Raw genomic sequence first — 24548 nt, forward strand, 5'->3', positions numbered from 1 at the left:
GATTTTCTTCTGAATAACTGATCAGGGCATAGCACTTTCCATTCAGCTTCAGGCAACTTTGATGTGAGGTTTGATCGCACCTGTAGTGACTACTTCAATCCGTCACGCCCATTGTTGCTTATCCATTGTTCACTAGCTATGTCAATGTAATTACACCCAAAACAATGTTGAAAAACAGAACGCTTCCCACAACTAGATCACATAACTAGACGTGAGCTGGACGTGATCCCAACGCTGCCACCAATGTAGCAGAAAAAAGTGAAAGCTGCAACAGGGACTCTAACCAGGGCTCATACGTGGCAAAGTGAGTTATAACGGCCGTTGCCATGAAAGCCTAGTAGGCCTCTGGGCAGAGGCAGTAGGCCTACAATGCTGGCAAATGCTTTGTTGCAATAGTTACATGTATATAACATGATTGACACAAACGTAATGATCATCATGAAACGGCCTGGGAAGTGCCATAAGTGTAAGCCAACATAATTCATTACTTTACATTAACCTGTTTAACTGCATTGATATGGCTTATTTGATCATAGTCCAGACTCGTTATAGTTGCAAATACCAGTTGCACCAGGGGAGTTTAAACCAAACAGATTTTTTTTGCAGGTCTTCTGTTTCCCCACATTTATTGATTAATTAATTTCCTATCATGAAAATGTATCCCCATTCCCAAATCAAATACCTTCATCGATACCACAAACAAACTTGACAAATACAGCTTTTTACTCCAATCTGGCAACCCTCATAAAATCCGAGATAGCACCAGTATCCCAAAGTATTAAGCAAAAACAAGCATAGAAAACAGCATTGGCATTAATAAAAAAATAAAAAAATAGTAATGTCATGAAATAAAATGCAAATTAATTACTTAAAAATCATACAATGTGATTTTCTGAATTTTTCAGATTCCGTCTCTCACAGTTGAAGTGTACATATGATAAAAATTACAGACCTCTACATGCTTTGTAAGTAGGAAAACCTGCAAAATCGGCAGTGTATCAAATACTTGTTCTCCCCACTGTATATTGCGGGCTAATTAGAATTCTTTGCTCTGCGGAGGTAAATATCTAGTCATGTAAATCTAATCTTGTTGGCATATGATGCAGACAAAACAACAATTTTCTGACCAATATGCAATATTCATCCTTCATAAATAATTAATGTATTTGCTCACAGCTCAGCTGAAAGTGATTGTGGGCCTATATTTTATATTTCAATGGATGTACAATATGTATATATATGGAAAGCTCTGTCCTGATAGAATGAAGATGCATTTATATATAATCCACATACACTGCTTTACCCCATGCTTCTTTGCTTTAGGAAATAGCACATTTTCACAATCACACCATTCACGCAGAATCACACACAATGTCTGCTGTAAAAATTACAAATAATTACTCTGCAAACGAATATCACTGATTTAGGGGTTTCAGTTTTTTTCGACATCAATTCCGACATTTCGCACAGGTACACAAACAAACATCAGTAATTGGTTTAAGAAATTGTTTTCTTAAGACAAAGTATTGTATGCAATTTACTCAAAATGCAACCAATTCTTGCCCAAGTATGACGATGACTGACGGTTTAAAGTTTTGAAAGACAAAGACTAGGCTACCAATGAGGATTTCCATTTACTCTGCAGCTCTAAGCTACTTGCAATTTAAAGTGGAGTTGTTCACTAATCTAATTTACTGCCTGTCTTCACTAGAGGAAGGTTGTGTGCTCTGAATGAGAGATGCAGTAGATTTATTTCCCCTGTACCAGAGCAGTCAAGGACAGCATCGGGAGGCAGGCTAACTGTTGACCTAACCTCTCTGTCCTATGATGAGAGTCTTACCACTGTCGAATAAAGATAAAGACTCAGCACACCCTTTGAGGAGGGTGCTGGCTAGCGGAACATATTACTCAGAAAAATAAATAAAGTTACATATTACATTTACATTTTGGTCATTTAGCAGACACTCTTATCCAGAGTGACTTACAGTCACTGCATTCAACTAAGGTAGATAAAACAACAACATATCACAGTCATTGCAAGTAGGAACCTCAATAAAACTAGTAAGAAAAGACCAGTGAACATGCAAGAAAGGCAAGTACAACAGAAAGTTATTCATTTTTTTTTGTTTTTTACAGGACAGTCTTGTCTCCATTTGAGGTGAACTTTATTGCCACCGTGTCTGTTTGAATTTAGATTTCCAATCCAGTATGGCTATAGTCATTTACATTTACATTTACATCATTTAGCAGACGCTCTTATCCAGAGCGAGTTACAAAATAATCTTTGACCTCATAAATGATCTATTTTGCAACTTGAATAAATGTGAAATACTAAGCTGATCAAATCACATGAGACAGAATCAATCTGCGGAGTCAAACTGAATCACATGGGGCAGAATCAATCTGCAGAGTCAAACTGAATCACATGTGACAGAATCAATCTGCTGAGTCAAACTGAATCACTTGTGATGTAATGAATCAAAAGGTCACCCAATCTTAAGGTGTTGTTGTTATCTTACCACTTCAGTAGGTCCTTGGTGTCATGAAAGCATTAGTCGGGACTTAATGGATTATTGACATCATATGAATTAAAGAGGTTGTCATTATTTTGAGAAGTGTTAATTTAGCTCATCATTAATATGGATATCATATCACAGTTTCAGCTACAACACTTCTCAACTCTTCACTGCTGTCTGCGGAGACAAGTTTCACTTCGACTGTACAGAAACCTTTGTACTAAATTGCCTCCGAGTCAGTCTGTCACTTATTTCAACGACTCATTGAATCCATTGACAATTCAGCCTTCCTCGGAGACCAAGCCCATATCTCTGTGGGAGTATCACAAAGGGGCCTACCGTTTGGATTCTGACGGCATCTTGATACTGACTGCCATGAACCATTGCACATCATTGTACCTCAACCTACCTCTTGTCACCCTGGTTATGTGTGTAAATTCTGCTGACAGGTCCTCTACTGACATGAATACTGAGTGTGTCTGAAGCGCTTACCAGGTTGGAGCGATGGGGGGGGGGCAGAGGGGTTAGCAACTGCTATCGGGGAGAGAAAGACTGAGAAAGGGGGTAACTGAACAGCTATCAGGCGAGGGAGGGAGAGATAGAGCGGGAGAGAGAGAGAGGGAGAGAGATGTGTGTGGGGGGGGGGGACATTTGTAGAAAAGACACACTCTTCAAGCCTATCATGACCACCTTTAGTTTTTAAAGTCAGGCACAGGCATGCCTCTCAGTCTCGCAGCATGGGGGAAAACACACGGTATGTATGAGGGCTGCCGGTGATGCTACCACACTCTGAGTGGTGAGAGCATAGAATACAAATGCATAGCCTGAAAGATGTAGCCTGACAACTCACACTAAATTCTTCCGCCGCTCTGTCGTGCTCTGCCATCTTTGAAGTCGTTTGTGTTGACGTCAAAATGAGAGGTGTTGTACAAAACAAAGTCATCAGCGATTGGATCATCTCTAACCAATCAGGGTATCAAAGCCAATGACACATTTTCAAACCACCGCTTGACCCACGTGTGTTCTGGCTTTGGCCCAACCCATCGGTTTCTGGACCAATCAGACAGCCCCAATGTGTTCGTATTCGGTGAAAGGTCGGGGTGGTCAGATCCAGACTCATTGCGGATAAGAAACTAACATCCGTGGAGTAGCGTTAAGCCGGCACAAGGAGTCTGGGTAGTCAGGCAATTAATGTATATTTGTTTGTTAATTGTTTTCCGAGCATCATCATCATCATCATCATCACAGAGCGTTTGAATGAACCTTGACATGAGAGCCCACAGTGCTTTTGTGTACTGCACTTACACAAAGTTATCATTGTGTTTTCATTAATATAATATATGCCATTCAGCAGAAACTTTTATCCAAAGCGACTCAGAGTCATGCGTGTATAAACGTTTTTGGATAGGCGGCCTCACCGGGAATCAAACTCACAATCAAGGCAATGCAAGTGAGTTGCATGTGCCATGCTCTAGCAACTGAGCCACACCTCTTAGTCAATGGCTGTAAACTTTTAGTTCAATATAAGTAACTTTGCCTGAGACCTGAAGATTTGCCTTAGTTCCTGTGTGCTTGAGCAAAGCGGGCTAACACAGTTTTATGGTGGGTGCAGACAACCCTCAAAAGCAGATCTGGCTGTCAGGCTAAGTAAACTATGGCTGTGCACAAAAATGAACCACAACACCACACAACTAAATCAAGTGCTGAGTTCTAACTTTTTTCCACCAAAATACCCCTGTTCTTTTTGTTGAGGCGACCTATTTTTACTGAGAGAACCTTCCTTCCTCCCTAAAGACCAACAGCATAAACCAACAGCAATCGCAGTGTTTTTGAAAATTTATACTATAACAAGGGTTGAAAGTAAGGGCAAAATAAATAGTGGGGGTACGCCCTACCGGTAAAACATGAGCCTATCACAATAATTAAAACAAAATAAAACTGCAAGTTATTATACCACTATTTATTATTACTGCATGTCAGAGGCATTAAATATTTGCGAATGGACTTGAAAACGGGTGGAATAGCCTTCGCTCCAAAATGTGATGTGGTTGGACGAGAACATAGACATTTTGCCAAGGCAGAGATGAGTGGCCGACACCGAGATGTGCGCGGACAGCAGTGGACGCATTAATTCTGACCTAATGACAATAGACAAATGACATTAAACCTTTTGGTGTTTTGTTTAAGGATCTGACCCTTTTTTTCAATTTTCGCCTAAAATGACATACCCAAATCTAACTGCCTGTAGCTCAGGACCTAAAGCAAGGATATGCATATTCTTGATATCATTTGAAAGGAAACACTTTGAAGTTTGTGGAAATGTTAAATTAATGTAGGAGAATATAACACATTAGATCTGGTCAAATATAATACAAACAAAAAAACATACTTGGTTTTCAAATACATAACTATAGAGAACATACAAAAATGCTAAGGTAATACAAAATGTAAGTTTGCACACTCCCCGGAATGTCATACATGATGGATCATTAGCTTCCCTACAGAAAAGACATTACCTTCACACATCTAGATGGCCAGGCGGGGTGGGTGTGGAGTCAGAGGTCAAACTGTAGAACCCAGTTCATACATTTGAATATAAAAATTGATTTTTCAAACACAACTACACTACATTTTATCACTGGGACCCTCAGGATGACAAATCAGAGCAAGATGCATGTATTTACTTTCAGAGGTGAATGTACCAAACCAGTTGCTGTGAGAAAAGTGTTTTGTTGTTGTGCACTATCCTCAAACAATAGCATGGTATTTTTTAGCTGTAATAGCTACTGTAAATTGGACGCTGCAGTTAGATTAAGAATTTAAGCTTTCTGACCATATCAGACATGTCTATGTCCCGGAAAGTTGGCGGCTGTTGTTTACATCACCATTCTAGTCACATCTCGCATATTGAGCATCAACCGTCCCGTATAAGGGACACCGATCCGGTAGAGGTTAAAATATGTCTCTTTCCATTCACCACTGTTTAGAGGCTGGAATAAATTAAATCTACTTTCATCCCTGAGTGTAACTCACATCAGCATACTGACCCAAAATGACAGATATACCCTAATAGCAGCACATCATTATGGCATCAGTTGTTAGACCAAATGTATTCATAGTAGTAGTAGTTCATCTTCTTTAGAACAGGCCTATCCCTTTGGAGTGTCGGTATACTGTAGTCAGATGACAGATTTAGTTTAAAAATAAAAATAAAACATAGCCAAGGTCTGGGAACACAAACTTCAATGGCAAGCTTCTTCATGCTCCATCACCCTCAAGACGTATGTGTGTGTGTGTGCATGTGTGCGCGTGTGCGTGTGTGTGTGTGTGTGTGTGTGTGAGAGAGAAAGAGAGTGTGTGTGAGAGAGCAAGAGAGAGAGAGAGAGAGAGAGAGAGAGAGAGAGAGAGAGAGAGAGAGAGAGAGAGAGAGAGAGAGAGAGAGAGAGAGAGAGAGAGAGAGAGAGAGAGAGAGAGAGAGAGAGAGAGAGAGAGAGAGAGAGAGAGAGAGAGAGAGAGAGAGAGAGGGAGAGAGAGTGAAAACGTGAATATGTGAGCAACAAGCTCTCACAGTCTCTGCAGAATTAGACGTTCATCCACGTTCTCCAAATGTGGGATAAGGTTAAAACATTAAGTTTAGGCACTCATTCCGAATGGTTAAGGTAAAGGTTAAGGTTTGGGATAGGGTTAAAACTACAAATTAAAAACCAGTGTCCACCACTGGTATCAAACACGCAACCTTCTGATCCAGAGTCTTGGGATTACATCCATCCACCACCCCTGTCCAATTCACCCTAGCCTACTTGATGGTAAAAGTGCTCACTGTGTCCGGTTTTGAAGGTATTTCCTGACGTCCTCAGGACATGGATAGATATCCAATTTCGACATCAATCTAGGAAAGATCTCCCTGGTGTGAGTACGCGCAACATGCATTCAGGTGTTTTGAGGCTGTGTTCTTCTCCTCCTGCCTCTTTGCAGCAGAAAAGTAGAGTGATGTAGCATGAATAGTTATCTCATTTGAGACCCTTGTAGACCCATGACAATTCTGAAAGTTACATCAGTAGCCCTATTGTACTGCCGATCACCTGATGTCGGCTACAATCAAAGAAAGAGCCTTCATTGGCAGAGAAGTGAATAGACATGTTGGAATATGACCTGTCATCTCGAGGTGTTTGCTGTTGATTGCAGTGGTCAGTTATCTCTCCTGAATCCCAATGAGTATTTTTCTCTCTCTCTCTCTCTCTCTCTCTCTCTCTCTCTCTGTCTGTCTGTCTGTCTGTCTGTCTGTCTGTCTGTCTGTCTGTCTGTCTGTCTGTCTGTCTGTCTGTCTGTCTGTCTTTCTGTCTCTCTCTCTCTCTCTCTCTCTCTCTCTCTCTCTCTCTCTCTCTCTCTCTATCTCTGTCTGTCTGTCTGTCTGTCTGTCTGTCTGTCTGTCTGTCTGTCTTTCTGTCTGTCTCTCTCTCTCTCTCTCTCTCTCTCTCTCTCTCTCTCTCTCTCTCTCTCTCTCTCTCTCTCTCTGTCTCTCTCTCTCTCTCTCTCTCTCTCAATCCAGCAGCTGCGCTCACACACACGCCTCGCCCGACGCTGAGCGTCGCCTTCCATACAGATGAGGTGTAGCAGTGCAACTAAGGGGCCAGGCTTCCGGTCTGGAAGCACGCTTTTGACTGCACCTACAGTATTGCTTCAGTACTGCAGTTCAACTGAATGACGGCCCCATAAAGAAGTCACATTTGAAAATTCCTAATAAGACACTTTAGTCATCACCTTTGTGCACAAAACATCCATTGAATTATTCAAATTATTGTCGCCGAGGCCATTTTTTTCGTCACTCACATCCGAAGATATTAACATTTTATATTCATGTTCTGAGGTCATGACCCCATCTAGCCAGGGGACGTGCCGGTTGGCTTGTTTAACTGTCCACGTGCTCTGTCAGAGTCCCTGGGCATGTTCGCGGGATACTGCTGTCTGTCCAGTGTGCACTAAGTGCTAGTGTGAAGGCAGAGTAATCCCAGTAAGAAAGATGGCAGCAACCACGAAACTGCGTATGCGAACGTGAGTAGATTACATTGAAAACAAAGTTCGGCCATCTTGGAGGCAGTCCTAGTCCTTATTATACCTCAGTGAATGCAGCACGTATTGTGCAACGTGACTGATGCTCAGCTCGCTCCATAGCAGCCAACTAAATCAAGTGCGGAGTTAACTTTTTTCCACCCAAATCCCCCCTGTTCTTGCTGTCGAGGTGACCTATTTTTACTGAGAGAACCTTCATTCCTCCCTAAAGACCCGCTGTGTAACTTACGAGTCTGTCCTTTAATTCTCCAGAGTTCTAAGCATTCTGAGTTGCCTCATGCATTGAGCCATGTACAAATTACCCAATTTCCAGTAAATTCATAAAAAAACATGCAGCACCTCCTAGGAGCCCTGCCTATCCACTCCACTTCATATGTGCCTAAAAGCCTTGGTGTCTCTATGCTAAATACGTCTCCTATAGAGGAGAAAGGTAATTGTAGAGTGTTTGAGCCATCAAAGTGCTGCTTTGAATCGCAGGGTTTGGGGACTCTGTCATCGTGCCTCTCTCACAACTCCCCTGGTGGGCGTTGAACAAAGACTCCCTTCCCAGTGGGCATACAATGCGATAAAGACGTATTTTTCTGGTTAAATCTGGTCGGGATGTCTTATAACCAGATCACAGCCAGATTAAGACGTCTTTTTCATGACGTCTTATTGACGTCATGAAAAATACGTCTTATTTTGGTTGCTACTCAATGAATAGACACCAATCTATATAAATATGTGAATAGTGTTTGTGGGCCATGCACCCATTTATATATAAGACACTAGAACCATTACAATGATTAAAATAGGAGTAAGGGTTTTCAGCAGGGTTTGCATCATTCAGTTTAGCACAGTTGGCAAACAACAGCTAGCAGAGCGCACTAAAGCGGGTTAGGGTCTCATGGCATACTGTACCCAGTCAACGCCCTGGGCTCGGGCCTATTCCGTTTGAGACTCGGGGGACTCGGCATGGACACCGACTCAGGGGGCTTCATGCGAGCCAAGCTCTTCCCGGCAGAATTATATTACTCTGGGCTCTGGCTAACGGTACTCGGGCCAAGTACACATCAGCTTATCCGGCCCAACTTTTTCAGGAGTAGGGCCATTTGAGGTTTTTATTCAGCAGGTGATGAAATACAAAAAAACTAATAAACAAGGAAATGTGATATATTTCACCTCCAAGTCATTGAATTTGCTAGGTCATTAAAAGCTCAAATTTGTGAGAGTCTCTGTGGTCCTATAGCTAAACCACAGGAGCATGAGGGGATTTAATGGGCAGGAACTGCATAGACTCACTGAGATTACCTGACACACTCAGGTTTTGGAAACGTAGTGCGGGTGACTCTGCCAATGCTTAGCGTTCATAAAGCTCTCGTCGGCCCCAGAGTCAATGAGCACGCAGAGAGATTTGGACCGGTCACCCCACAACAGGGTAGCATGGAGAGGGGTACGAGAAATGGAAGATGGGAAACTCCCCGTACGGCTCACCAGCGTACTGGTACCTACTTGATGAGCCTGGTTCGACACCATTTTGTATACATCTGGCCCTTCATTGGACACTGTGTTAACAAACCTCCAAACAAGCTTCAATGCCATACAACACTCCTTCCGTAGCCTCCAACTGCTCTTAAACACTAGTGAAACTAAATGCATGCTCTTCAATCGAACGCTGCTGGCACCTGCCCACCCGACTAGAATCACTACTCTCGGCGGGTCTGACCTAGAGCATGTGGACAACTACAAATACCTAGGTGTCTGGTTAGACTGTAAACTATCCTTCCAGACTCACATTAAGCATCTCCAATCCAAAGTTAAATCTAGAATCTGCTTCCTATTTCGCAACAAAGCCTCCTTCACTCATGCTGCCAAACATGCCCTCGTTAAACTGACTCCAACACTCTACTCAGCAAATTGGATGTAGTCTATCACAGTGCCATCCGTTTTGTCACCAAAGCCCCATATACTACCCACCACTGTGACCTGTACGCTCTTGTTGGCTGGTCCTCACTACATATTCGTCGCCAAACCCACTGGCTCCAGGTCAAATCACTGTTAGGCAAATCCCTGCCTTATCTTAGCTCATTGGTCACCATAGCAACACCCACCCCTAGTATGCGCTCCAGCAGGTATATCTCACTGGTCATCCCCAAAGCCAACACCTCCTTTGGCCGCCATTCCTTCCAGTTCTCTGCTGCCAATGACTGGAACGAACTGCAAAAATCTCTGAAGCTGGAGACTCTTATCTCCCTCACTAACTTTAAGCATCAGTTGTCAGAGCACCTTACCGATCACTGCACCTGTACACAGCCCATCTGAAATTAGCCCACCCAACTACCTCATCCCCATATTGTTATTTATTTTGCTCATTTGCACCCAAGTATCTCTATTTGCACATCATCTCTTGCACATCTATCATGCCAATGTTAATACTAAATTGTAATTATTTTGCACTATGGCCTATTTATTGCCTTACCTCCATAACTTGCTACATTTGCACACACTGTATATATATTTTCTGTTGTATTTTTGACTTTATGTTTTGTTTACCCCATATGTAACTCTGTGTTGTTGTTTTTTATCGCACTGCTTTGATTTATCTTGGCCAGGTCGCAGTTGTAAATGAGAACTTGTTCTCAACTGGCTTACCTGGTTAAATAAAGGTTAAATAAACAAAATAAAAAAATAAAAAAATGGGCAGGTAGATTATAAATGTCCCGTAGCTCCACAATACAGACAGCGCTGGGTGTTTAGTCTGTGTAAGCGCTCAGCAGTTGCATGGGCTCCGGAGGAGATGACTCGACAGCCCTCGGTGACCTCCGAGAGAACTCGGGCGACATCGGATCCACTCGGAAATGTGGACTTCAGGGATTTCTGGGATTCCTCGGAAGCGAGGTGGAAATCGAGGATGAACGTCGGCGACAGGGAACAGACTCCCTCTCCCTCCTACGTTCCCGTAGCCACCCATCGATCCGGATGGTCAAGGCTATGAGGGAGTCGAGGTCCAGGGGCAGCTCCCGGGCTGTGAGCTCGTCTTTAATCACCTCCGATAATCGATGAAGGAATGCCTCGAACAGGGCTTCCGGGTTCCAGGCACTCTCAGCCGCCAACGTGCGAAAATCCACCACGTAGTCTGCCACACTACGGGAATCTTGATGTAGTTGGAGCAGTTTACGAGCCGCCTCTCTCCCGGACAACGGAGAATTGAACAATTTACGTACCTCCGCCACAAACTCCTCCAGTCTGAGGCAAATGGTGGATTGTTGCTCCCACACCGCCATAGCCCAGGCAAGAGCCCTCCGGGACATCAACGTTATCACGTACGCTATCCTCGAACGATCTGAGGGAAATTAAGAGGGCTACAGCTCAAAGATGAGATAACACTGGGGGAGAAACGCCCGTCAGGATCCGGGATCTCCAGCGTAGCGCTCCGGAGGAGATAAGCTGGGTTCTTGGGAAGCCGGGGTAGATTGGGGAGAAACGCCGCTGGTAGCAGTGTAATTGACAGTCTGGGGGGTTACTGTAGTGGGGGGCTGCCTCACAGACAATCCGCGGAGTTGCTCCAACAATGTGTTGAAGGCATGGTTCTGGTGTTCCGCCAAGGTCTGTAATCCTTCTATAAGACCTTGAAGTAACTCCTTGTGACTTACAATGGTGGCTCCCTGGGAGGAGACGGCATTGCGGCGCTGATCCAAGTCTGCTGGGTCAGTCATGGCCAGTTTGTACTATCACGACTCAGGATAAGACCCAGATGCAGACAGTTCGAAATAGCAAAAGTTGATTTACAAAAACAGGGGGTAGGCAAACGACAGGTGAAGGGTAGGCAGAGGTCAGTAATCCAGAGCAGAGTCTGAAAGGTACAGAAACGGCTGGCAGGCTCAGGGTCGGGGCAGGCAGAGGTCAGTAATCCAGAACAGTGTCACAAGGTACAGAACGGCAGGCAGGCTCAGGGTCAGGACAGGCGGAATGGTCAAAAACTGGAAAACGGCTAGAGCAAAACAGGAGTACAGGAAAAACGCTGGTAGGCTTAATGAGACAAGACGAACTGGCAACAGACAAACAGAGAACACAAGTATAAATATACAGGGGATAATGGGGAAGATGGACGACACCTGGAGGGGGGTAGAGACCAGCACAAAGACTTAGGGTGTGACACACACAGGTTGAAATATCAAAGCCAACTGTGAACCAACTATATTAATTTGGGGGCAGGTCGAAAACATTCATGAACATTTAGCTAGCTATTGATAGCTAGTTTGACCTGGGAGATGAACATTGTGTTTATATTTTACCTGACATGCTGGTCCTCTTTTTAGCTGGTTCTTTGCACAATTTTGACCTGGAGTCATAAAAAATCTTGTGTTTCTCAGATAAAAGGGATCCACATATAAAAGGGAAATGGTGTTCGTTTTTAAGTTAGTCATCTTTAATTAATCTTTCCTTGTTTGTCTATAATGGCAATGGAGGAGATGGCTACCATTTTACGGGATCCTAACCAATTGTGTGTGTTTTTTTGCGTTATTTGTAACTTATTTTGTACATAATGTTTCTGCCACCGTCTCTTATGACCGAAAAGAGCTTCTGGATATCAGGACAGCGATTAGTCACCTCGTACTGGATGAAGATTTTTTCTTTAACTAGTCGGACACAAAGGATTTACTTCAGACACACGACAAGGCCCACATCACTGTCATTCGCAAGAGAAAGAGACAGAGATATCTGGGACATAGGTCGGGGTGCCTTGTAAGAATCCGATGGCGAGTGGGTAATCTGCCTCTACAATCAGTCCTATTAGCCAACGTACAATCATTGGATAACAAAATAGACGAGCTACGATCACGAATATCCTTCCAACGGTACATTAAAAATGGTAATATCTTATGTTTCACAGAGTCGTGGCTGAACGACGACATGGATAACATACCTCCAGTAAGACAAGGGATGGCGCTCTGCGTATATTTGTAAACAACGGCTGGTGCACGAAATCTAATATTAAGGAAGTCTCTAGGTTTTTCTCGCCTGAGGTAGAGTATATCATGATAAGATGTAGACCACACTATTTACCAAGAGAGTTTTCATTTATATTTTTCGTAGCTGTCTATTTACCACCACAAACCGATACTGGCACTAAGACCGCACTCAATGAGCTGTATAAGGCCATAAGCAAACAGGAAAACGCTCATCCAGAGGTGGGCTCCTAGTGGCCGGGGATGACTGTGTAATCACGCTCTCCGTAGCCGATGTGAGTAAGACCTTTAAACAGGTCAACATTCACAAGGCTGCAGGGCCAGACGGATTACCAGGACGTGTACTCCGAGCATGCACTGACCAACTTGCAAGTGTCTTCACTGAAATGTTCAACCTGTCCCTGACTGAGTCTGTAATACCAACATGTTTCAAGCAGACCACCATAGTCCATGTGCCCAAGAACACTAAGGTAACCTGCCTAAATGACAACAGACCCGTAGCAGTCACGTCTGTAGCCATGAAGTGCTTTGAAAGGCTGGTCATGGCTCACATCAATACCATTATCCCAGAAACCCTAAACCCACTCAAATTTGCATACCGCCACAACAGATCCACAGATGATGCAATCTCTATTGCACTCTACACTGCCCTTTCCCACCTGGACAAAAGCAACACCTACGTGAGAATGCTATTCATTGACTACAGCTCAGCGTTCAACACCATAGTGTCCTCAAAGCTCATCACTAAGCTAAGGACCCTGGGACTAAACAACTCCCTCTGCAACTGGATCCTGGACTTCCTGACGGGCCGCCCCCAGGTGGTAAGGGTAGGTAACAACACATCTGCCACGCTGATCCTCAACACGGGGGCCCCTCAGGAGTGCGTGCTCAGTCCCCTCCTGTACTCCCTGTTCACCCATGACTGCATGGCCACGCACGACTCCAACACCATTATTACGTTTGCTGATGACACAACAGTGGTAGGCCTGATCACTGACAACGATGAGACACCCCTGAGGGGCCCCCGTGTTGAGGATCAGCGTGGCAGATGTGGCAGTGTGGTGCCAGAATAACAACATCTCCCTCAACGTGATCAAGACAAAGGAGATGATTGTGGACTACAGGAAAAGGAGGACTGAGCACGCCCCCATTCTCATCGACGGGGCTCTAGTGGAGCAGGTTGAGAGCTTCAAGTTCCTTGGTGTCCAGATCACCAACAAACTATCATGGTCCAAACACACCAAGACAGTCGTGAAGAGTGCACAACAAAAGCCTATTCCCCCTCAGGAGACTGAAAAGATTTGGCATGGGTCCTCAGATCGTCAAAAGGTTATACAGCTGCACCATCGAGAGCATCCTGACTGGTTGCATCACTGCCTGGTATGGCAACTGCTCGGCCTCCGACTGCAAGGCACTACATAGGGTAGTGCGTATGGCACAGTACATCACTGGGGCCAAGCTTCCTGCCACCCAGGACCTCTACACCAGGCGGTCAGAGGAAGGCCCTAAAAATGGTCAAAGACTCCAGGCACCCTAGTCATAGACTGTTCTCTCTGCTACCGCACGGGAAGCGGTACCGGAGCGCCAAGTCTAGGTCTAAAAGGCCTAGACAGCTTCTACCCCCAAGCCATAAGACTCCTGAACAGCTAATCAAATGGCTACCCAAACTATTTGCATTGACATTTCTGTATTTTAAGACTGCCAAGCTTTCCTCAATTGGGGGAACCTCTGTCCGGGACAATGTCCTCAAGATTATGGAGAGGTGTGTTTATAAAAGTTGTTTGAATATTACATGTATTACAATTAAGCAAAACTTTAACATTTAGAGATGAGTTAAACATTTCAATTATCCAACTACTCTCTAATTTTGATATCCTCTTTCTTAAAATGTTTCAGATTGATGACCAATACATTTATGTCACACTTCAATATGAAGGGACAGAGGAGAAAACATGCCTTTGCTACCACTCGTGAGTGCACCATTGTAGTTGTTAAGTAATTGTGAGCAGTTGAGACATTTAACATAGACAATGGGACATTTTTTGTAGATCCTGACTGTTAAAGATATTTTACTGTGCGCTACTGTTCTGTCGTGTCCTGCATGCCCACATAATGCCAATCGTTAATTTATTTTCTTCTCTTTTTATGCTTACAGTAAGTGTAATGAAACGCCAGAAAACTCAGGAGGTTGATGTGTTGCGGGCCCTCTGGAAATTTCTCAAATATGCCCCCTGACCGCTGTGGTGGAGGAGGACACAAAGTAGGTATATGAGCAAGTTGCTATTTTTTGAAGAAATCTCTAAGCTATAACTGCCACAAACTTCTTTAACTAGTACCATGGAAATACTTTAAGCCAGCTGAGTCCACAAAGTTTCTTCAGGAATGTCCTTTCTACCTTTCTTTAAAAATGTATAAAGTTGTAATGCGCTGATTCTCTTCACTGCAGACCTGACCCATCACACCACTCTTCAAGAGGCCCACTACGCTCCAGATCGCCTTCTGTGCTCAGAGGTCCTTGATGAGGATCTACCCCATCACACCACTCTTATTAATCATTAATAAAAAATAAAACAATGGACCATTATATACTCTGAGTCCCAGTCTTTCTATGCATGTAATGTCTGGGTGAATTATGAAACAATTACTGTATGCAGATGTATAAAATTTTTTTGATGTAGATTTGTTTTTGCTATTGCTTGATCTATTTTAAATGTAAGAATATGTAGCAGATTTAAACTTGAATTGGTGCCTATGGAAACAAATAGAAATGTAATGAACAATGTTTTCAATATCCTACTTCATCCTCTGAAATACTTTTTACAGTAGGTAATAAGCTGTAGTCAGATGGTCATTACCAGGTTATGAGGAGGTCTTAACTATGACCAGTACATAACATAGCACATAATATAGTGGTCAGAATTATGACAAATTGGTCGTATGGTGGTCAGAAAAAGACATAATATTCTGGTCAGTAAAAATATGTTTAAAAAACGTCATTTCTTCAACCAGTTTGCGACCAGAATATGAGGTCATAAAAATATGTTATACTGACTGACGACTTTTCAACCAGGTTTTGCCCACTGGGTTGTTGAACAGATAGAAGTTCAAAGTAATAATTTGCCACATTTGAGCAGTGATGTTGACATTTTAAATGGAGCAACAGGGAGCGGTACCAAGGCAAACAGAGCAGGGGCTGTGTTCATGACTCTACCCTGACTAGGCTGGAGATGGGCTTTGTTGTTCGCCACCATCTCCGTGCACGAGCACCGAGCATGGCAGCGGAACTGGAACTACTGTTGTTGTTACAGGTGGCAACTGGGCTATTATAGGAAGCGTTCTGGAAGCAATGGAATGGAAACAATACGTGGTGTTCTGTTCTGGATTTGTTCATGTATTTTGTAATGCCAGCGGATGCAGAATACTGCCTGCATGTTGGAATACAATAACCTCCCATAACCTGATGTGTTTACTATCATAAATCATCATATTTATATTCAATCCTGATGAAGGCACTGTGTGTGTGTGTGTGTGTGTGTGTGTGTGTGTGTGTGTGTGTGTGTGTGTGTGTGTGTGTGTGTGTGTGTGTGTGTGTGTGTGTGTGTGTGTGTGTGTGTGTGTGTGTGTGTGTGTGTGTGTGTGTGTGTGTGTGTGTGTGTGTGTGTGTGTGTGTTTGCATGCGTGCGTGCGTGTGTATGCCAAAACTGAATCGTTGGTTCAGTCATGGAATAAATATTTGGGAGTACTGTATTATAGCCTAGAGTGTGCAACTTTCTCAAGATATAATTTGTTTGTCTGCACCTTGTTAGATTTTCTTTTTCGGCTTTGACTCAAATAACATAGAACTAAAAACGATTGTAGGCATAGGGTTCTGGTATGGATACTACATAATGTGATATCACAGCACCCTCTCCATTAGGTACTTTTAACAGTAACATTTTCAGGAGGGTTTTTGCTGCTTTCTTACCGTTGTATTGTACAATTCTACCTGTAACAACAGTGAACAAGTCCGACATATTTGACCATAAGCTAGCCATCTGCTACAAACACAGGAATAAACTTTATACAGTGCCCCAGTGTATAAAAATAAAACAAATTATCTCTCCAAACCCTTAGATATCATCTATGTCTGTGCCTTACAGCCTCATATCTCCATTAAAATCCAATACAGCCTGCACTGGGACTCTCCAGGGAGAAGCCATCATGTCTATGGGCCTTTAGATGATGTTAAATGGACATGGAAGCACTCTCTACTGAGTTCCCATCCCCAGTATTATGCAGCTGCAGCTCCATCCATCTCGTATGGGCATTATGAGTGGGGCTGGGCGGACATGTTGGATATGAAATAATCCATTATGGTTCACTGGGGAAGAGGAGTCAGTGGACCTGGAGGGAGACTGCTCAACAGTAGACAGATGGGGAGTTAAAGTCTGCAGAGTCCCTTGTGGCCTCCCGGAGGAGGAGTCCATATTGGATGGATAATTCAAGGGTACATACAGAAGACAAAATGATCAGCAGCTAACAGATGGGGTATTAATATCAACCTCCAATAGGCAAACACGTCATATCGGCTTTTACAAATACACATGCATGCACACGCACGCGCGCACACACACACACACACAGATGGAGACTTTAGATGACATAATGACAACAGACACTTCTGCTCAAGAGGCCTTGTTGACATAAAACAAAGCAAATTATCACTTGAAAAATAAGGAGTCAAAAAGTTCCCCTCCTTATCTTGCCTGTGTTCCACACTGTGACTGTCTATTTCGACGGGGCATCACTTTAATCTCAAATTCATAGACTGGTCTAATCAGTTGGATATTCGTGTTGAATTCAAAATTCAATTGTAGCACATCTCTTCCATTTTAAATAAGACAATTTCATCAACTCATCTGAGCTCTCCTCAACATTGTAAATGTATCACACAGTAGGCTATAACATAGTCCGAAATGAACCTCTTTGTGACCCTCTCTATTTCATGCATTATTAATACCACTTCCTAGTTAAGGAGAAGGCCTGGTGGTGACATGAAGTCACCGTTGCGCATCACTGACTAACCTGGGTCCACCTGGGAATGACAAAAACACCCATACTGCAGAGAGTGGTCCATTCACATGTGTGACATGCAGCCAGGCAGCCAGTCTAAGTGACCACGATGAAGTCTGAATGTATCGTCCCGTTTCTGTTATGGCCTTTGCATTATAAACTATTGAGTGCTTAATTAACGTGTGCGATTAGGCCTAATCACTGACCTGTTGAAGCGTTACCCCACAACTTGAAGTGGATTGAAGACGTTAGGGTGACTATCGAAATGTAACATTTTGAGAATCAGCGCTACACAATAAAGACGCCTAAATCCCTTAAAGGGCTACATACTATAGAAAAAACATGGAGAGGGGATTCTCTTTAAAAAATTCTAAATGTTTCTGTATTATAATGTAAATGTGATGTAATGTACTATACATGATATTAATCCTGTTTTTTATCCCCCCAAAAAAACTTGTGAAAAATTAAATAATAATAAAGACACTTTCAGAGCAAAATAAGAGAACAAAACAAGAGATGATGCAAACAACTTGATATATCTCATGAAAGAGAAAATAATCAGATAATTATGGTTTTAAAGGTGATCTTGTTAAAACAAAAAGAGAGAGAGTTGAGACTGTTTATAGTCTAAGTTTCAGCCCTAAGCCCTTTCTCAAGGCCATGCAGTCTCTGACTATTGAAATGGAAATAATGCATTTCACACAGATAGATGTGGTCATTATCTTATTATGTCCAAGTTGTAGTAAATATATGGCCATTAGAGGGCACTGCTTACATAACGTCTATAGTCTCAGTTTCATCACGGGTGACAAGTCTCTCCATCAACACACATTCATTTTGCTCTCCTTCGATGATGTGGAGAGACTGGTAGCCTATTTGTAAACCCACTGCAGTTGCTGTGTTCTTGAAAATGAATAGTGTAACTCACATCAGCATACTGACCCAAAATGACAGATATGGCCTTATAGCGGCACATCATTATGGCATCAGTTGTATTCATAGTAGACTCGGATTAGCATAATGTGCCACATGACACATTCTTCCTCTTTAGAATAGGCCAAAACATAGCCAAGGTCTGGGAACACAAACTTTTATGGCAAGCTTCTTCATGCTCCATCACCCTCAAGACGTGTGTGCGTGTGTGTGTGTGAGTGGAGAGAGAGAGAGAGAGAGAGAGAGAGAGAGAGCAAGCGTGAAAACCTGTGTGAGTGCGGGCGCCCGTGCGCATTCAGGTGTTTTGAGGCTGTGTTCTTCTCCTCCTGCCTCTTTGCAGCAGAAAAGTAGAGTGATGTAGCATGAATAGTTATCTCATTTGAGACCCTTGTAGACCCATGACAATTCTGAAAGTTACATCAGTAGCCCAATTGTACTGCCAATCACCTCATGTCGGCTACAATCAAAGAAAGAGTCTTCATTGGCAGAGAAGTGAATAGACATGTTGGAATATGACCTGTCATCTCGAGGTGTTTGCTGTTGATTGCAGTGGTCAGTTATCTCTCCTGAATCCCAATGAGTCTCTCTCTCTCTCTCAATCCAGCAGCTGCGCTCACCCACACGCCTCGCCCGATGCTGCGCGTTGCCTTCCATACAGATGAGGGCTGGAAGTCACGCACTCCTTGACGTAGTGAGAGACCGGTTGCAGTGCCGCTCAGTCTCTGTAGCAGCGCAGCACGTATTGCGCAACGTGACTAATGCTCAGCTCGCCCGTAGCCGCCAATCCAGCCCGTAAAACACCGTTATCCTATGAAGTGGGATTGGGAAGTGAATCGACGAGAAGCTCTTCATTTTATTCTACACCGGAATCATACCAGGAATCAGGTGCACGCGCCACTCTCTCCCTCCCTATACCGGACTCACCCAACTCTACATCCCTACCAGAGATGACTCGCGCACCGTGTCGGAAGTCGTGATGTAGCGGTGAGTGAGCGAGCGCACCAGCCAGCCCCTGAAGCAACATCGCTGTTGAGAACTCAACTGCTTGTAGCAGCAGGCAACCGTTTTTTCCCCGAGCAGCAAATTGCAGAGAATCTCGTTACGATTCAAATGGCAGCGCTTTTAACACATGACAGTTCATGGATTCTATCTAAACAAGACATGACAACCACTGGAACCGCTGAGGAGCCATGTCCCTGGATATCATCTCAACCATTCTGCAGCCAGGAGCATCAGTGTGACCACTCAGTGAGGAGCTCCGAGGGTCAGCACTAACGTGACGGACGGGACTGAATAGACATCATTATTGGGTCCCACCTACTTGAAGCAGCCTATTCGGTCCACTGTCATCACTGACTGTCTTTAGGCTAGGGCGGTAGTCTTCTGCTCTGACACAGTCTCTTCCCTGGCGCTCTGTTTGCTACAGTACCGCCAAGACATCCATTGGCTCACGTTATAAGCAGCACACCGCTTTTGCAAATCAATTCGTCAGCACTTGATTTATTATGACAGTAAACTGAGGTGAAAACGCGTCTTTTAGCTTTCTGCGTTCATAAATTATCGTTGCAAGGCATTCAGAACATTGGAGGATTGGAACGGCAGCGGTGTTCTATCTATGCACGGGAGTTCCATCGCTTTGCCAACCTCTTTCCTCGCCCGGGAAAGGACTTCTTGCCTTTGAGAGTTGGATATGTTGAGATTAACGTAAAGGATGGATCTAATAATATCTGTTTTGGGGCTCCTGACGCTGTTACTGGAGGGCATCGGTTGCCAAGGAGTGTACGGTAAGTGTGCCTCTTCCTCCAACAGGTTGCAAGAAACATGACCTTGTAAAATTTGCGCCCATAATTGCAACTTTAATGGGGATTGGGGCCACAAAAAATCGGAACTCATCATGAAGAGCTGCAGTGGGTCGTGTGTCTGCAGTTCTACACACATTTCTTGCAATTCTAAACATTTTGCTATAGGGTGGAGACAAATATTTGCAGTTTTGAATATGATATCGGATTATCAATGAGTCCCCGGGTTGGTAATTTGACCATGCTTACTACACGTTTAGATAGCTGGCCGCAAAACTAATTGACCAATCTAAAAAATGTTAGCTGAGATAGGATAATTGAGTGACTGTCAGTGATTGACGTAAGAGTAGAAAAACTGCTGATGCACAAACAAATTTCGAAATTGCACCTTGTGTATTCTATTATTTTAACTCTTAACAAAAAGTACAAAAATAAAATACTTTTTGGGGGGAAATTGATCCGCGGGCATACGCACGCTGGCCGCACGCTTGCCATCCCTGGGCTACAAATTCACTCCCATACATTCTCCATAGAAACATAGTGAATGACTTATGGGCGAGAGAGCCGTGAGCTGTCTATCAACCACTGGTTAGTGACCCGCACCAGCTTATTGAACTACGAATATATCACAAACTGTCAAATTCCCATCAACTCCATCACAAATGATTTCTGGGATTCTAATATAGCTAAGCGATTATCACAGTCGATTGGGTCCCTTCGTTGTTAGTGACGATATGTAGATGTTGATGCATCTTGAGGGTTGTCTATGTAGGCCTACAGGAACTGCCAAAATAAAGAAACACCAACATAAAGTGTCTTAATAAGGCTTTGGGTCACCACGAGCCGCCAGAACAGCTTCAAAGCGTCTTGGCATAGATTCTACAAGTGTCTGGAACTCTATTGGAGGGATGCGACACGATAAATAGCCAAAATAATGGGCAACTGGGCCTTTTTATACATGACCCTAAGCATGACGGGATGTTAATTGCTTAATTAACTGAGGAACCACACCTGTGTGGAAGCACCTGCTTTTGTATCCCTCATTTACTAAAGGGTTTCCTTTATTTTGGCAGTTACCTGTATTTTACCCATGTGTATGTGTTAGGTTTCTAGATTCAGACAACGTAGCCATCACATTGGATTGCATTGAGCATCTCTTAACTGTCAAGATCACTTTTATGTATAAATATTTGCTATTCAAATAATGTACTGTATAAGCATATCTCTCTCTCTCGCTCGCACACACACAGACACACACACACAGACACACACACACACACACACACACACACACACACACACACACACACACACACACACACACACACACACACACACACACACACACACACACACACACACACACACACACACACACACACACACACACACACACACACAGGAGTGTTCAACCAGTGGCACTGATGCTGCCTGGGCTGAATAGTTATGTGTGTTGACAGCAGAGGTGCTCTATGGTAATAATATGAATCATATGAGCGAGTGAAGCCTAGTGGCATTATCCAGAGTAGAGGTTCAGTCAGACTGAGGGGTTCAATAGAGACTGGTTATGTGGATGTAATACATGACATTACCAAGCAGGCATATATATATACACCTTATCACTGTGTATCATATGCTCAATGTGACTGGTGCTGTATGATACTACTGTACGTTGCTACTTCTGTTGACCAATGAGGATGCTGCAGTCAGACTATATGGGGTCAAGTAGAGTCCACCCTCAGTGGGGAGGCAGAAACCGGATGCATCCCGTTTTCAGCGGAAATGGAAAGAACGCGACTTCTGCTTTTGGATGTTAACAAGGCGACACTCCATCTTAACTCCTCCTCCACATTTACTGGATTGGTTGAACAGTGCAGAAGACAGTTTTTATTTTCTTGTCAGGACCAGAAAGAATGAAACGCCACTCAGGCATGGTGATGGCATAATAATATTATGGTGATGCCATTATCCATATTTAGGCACTATTCCATAGATTTGGTCTCATCCAATGTCTATGGTGCTAGAAGGTGCATGGAAAGGTTAGCTAACTGGAATAGAAGCAGGGAACACCTGTTGATAGAGACTTATGACGTTGTAATAAACATGCAATTAGCACCACTTCAATGGGCTTTGCCCACAGTCACAGAAACACAACATGTTGTTCACATATATATTTCAGTTTTTCACACATACAGTTGAAGTCGGAAGTTTACATACACCTTTGCCAAATACATTTAAACTCAGTTTTTCACAATTCCTGACATTTAATCCTAGTAAGAATTATCTGTCTTAGGTCAGGTAGGATCACCACTTTATTTTAAGAATGGGAAATGTCATAATAACAGTAGAGAGAATGATTTATTTCAGCTTTTATTTCTTTCATCACATTCCCAGTGGGTCAGAAGTTTACATACACTCAATTAGTATTTGGTAGCATTGCCTTTACAATGTTTAACTTGGGTAAAACATTTCAGGTAGCCTTCCACAAGCTTCCCACAATAAGTTGGGTGAATTTTGGCCCATTCCTCCTGACAGAGCTGGTGTAACTGAGTCAGGTTTGTAGGCCTCCTTGCTCGCACACGCTTTTTCAGTTCTGCCCACACATTTCTATAGGATTGAGGTCAGGGCTTTGTGATGGCCACTCCAATACCTTGACTTTGTTGTCCCTAAGCCATTTTGCCACAACTTTGGAAGTATGCTTGGGGTGTCCATGTGGAAGACCCATTTGCGACCAAGCTTTAACTTCCTGACGTCTTGAGATGTTGCTTCAATATATTCACATAATTTTCCTTCCTCATGATGCCATCTATTTTGTGAAGTGCACCAGTCCCTCCTGCAGCAAAGCACCCCCACAGCATGATGCTGCCACCCCCGAGCTTCATGGTTGGGATGGTGTTCTTCAGCTTGCAAGCAACCCCCTTTTTCCTCCAAATATAACGATGGTCATTATGGCCAAACAGTTCTACTTTTGTTTCATCAGACCAGAGGACATTTCTCCAAAAAGGTGAAATGTGCAGTTGCAAACCATAGTCTGGTTTTTTTATGGCGGTTATGGAGCAGTGGCTTCTTCCTTGCTGAGCGGCCTTTCAGGTTATGTTGATATAGGACTCGTTTTACTGTGGATATAGATACTTTTATACCTGTTTCCTCCAGCATCTTCACTTGGTCCTTTGCTGTTGTTCTGGGATTGATTTGCACTTTTCGCACCGAAGTACGTTCATCTCTAGGAGACAGAATGCGTCTCCTTCCTGAGCGGTATGATGGCTGCGTGGTCCCATGGTGTTTATACTTGCGTACTATTGTTTGTACTGATGAACGTGATACCTTCAGGCATTTGGAAATTGCTCCCAAGGATCAACCAGACTTGTGGAGATCTACAATTTGTTTTCTGAGATCTTGGCTGATTTCTTTTGATTTTCGCATAATGTCAAGCAAAGAGGCACTGAGTTTGAAGGTAGGCCTTGAAGTACATCCACAGGTACACCTTAAATTGACTCAAATGATGTCAATTAGCCTCTTAGAAGCTTCTAAAGTCATGACATCATTTTCTGGAATTTTCCAAGCTGTTTAAAGGCACAGTCAACTTAGTGTATGTAAACTTCTGACCCGCTGGGATTGTGATACAGTGAAGTATATGTGAAATAAACTGTCTGTAAACAATTGTTGGAAAAATTACTTGTGTCATGCTCAAAGTAGATGTCCTAACCGACTTGCCAAAACTATAGTTTGTTAACAATACATTTGTGGAGTGGTTGAAAAACGAGTTTTAATGACTCCAATGTACAGTGAGGGAAAAAAGTATTTGATCCCCTGCTGATTTTGTATGTTTTCCCACTGACAAAGAAATGATCAGTCTATAATTTTAATGGTAGGTTTATTTGAACAGTGAGAGACAGAATAACAACAACAAAATCCAGAAAAACACATGAAAAAAATGTTATAAATTGATTTGCATTTGAATGAGGGAAATAAGTATTTGACCCCTCTGCAAAACATGACTTAGTACTTGGTGGCAAAACCCTTGTTGGCAATCACAGAGGTCAGACGTTTCTTCGAGTTGGCCACCAGGTTTCCACACATCTCAGGAGGAATTTTGTCCCACTCCTCTTTGCAGATCTTCTCCAAGTCATTAAGGTTTCGAGGCTGACGTTTGGCAACTCGAACCTTCAGCTGCCTCCACAGATTTTCTTTGGGATTAAGGTCTGGAGACCGGCTAGGCCACTCCAGGA

At 43.3% G+C, this 24548-nt stretch overlaps 1 protein-coding gene across 3 annotated transcripts in view; it reads left to right on the top strand.

Moving 5' to 3' along the window:
* The first annotated feature begins 18415 nt into the window (after positions 1 to 18415).
* LOC121548651 (MAM domain-containing glycosylphosphatidylinositol anchor protein 2-like) overlaps positions 18416 to 24548 on the top strand; it is a 321553-nt gene continuing 315420 nt past the window's right edge. For all 3 annotated transcript variants that reach the window (XM_045210138.1, XM_045210139.1, XM_041860170.2), the window contains exon 1: positions 18416 to 20304. In XM_045210138.1, the coding sequence (XP_045066073.1) occupies positions 20232 to 20304 (73 nt within the window). In that variant the 5' untranslated portion in view covers positions 18416 to 20231. The remainder of the gene's footprint in view (positions 20305 to 24548) is intronic.

Source organism: Coregonus clupeaformis, chromosome 33, assembly GCF_020615455.1.
Source record: "Coregonus clupeaformis isolate EN_2021a chromosome 33, ASM2061545v1, whole genome shotgun sequence".
Lineage (NCBI taxonomy): Eukaryota > Metazoa > Chordata > Actinopteri > Salmoniformes > Salmonidae > Coregonus > Coregonus clupeaformis.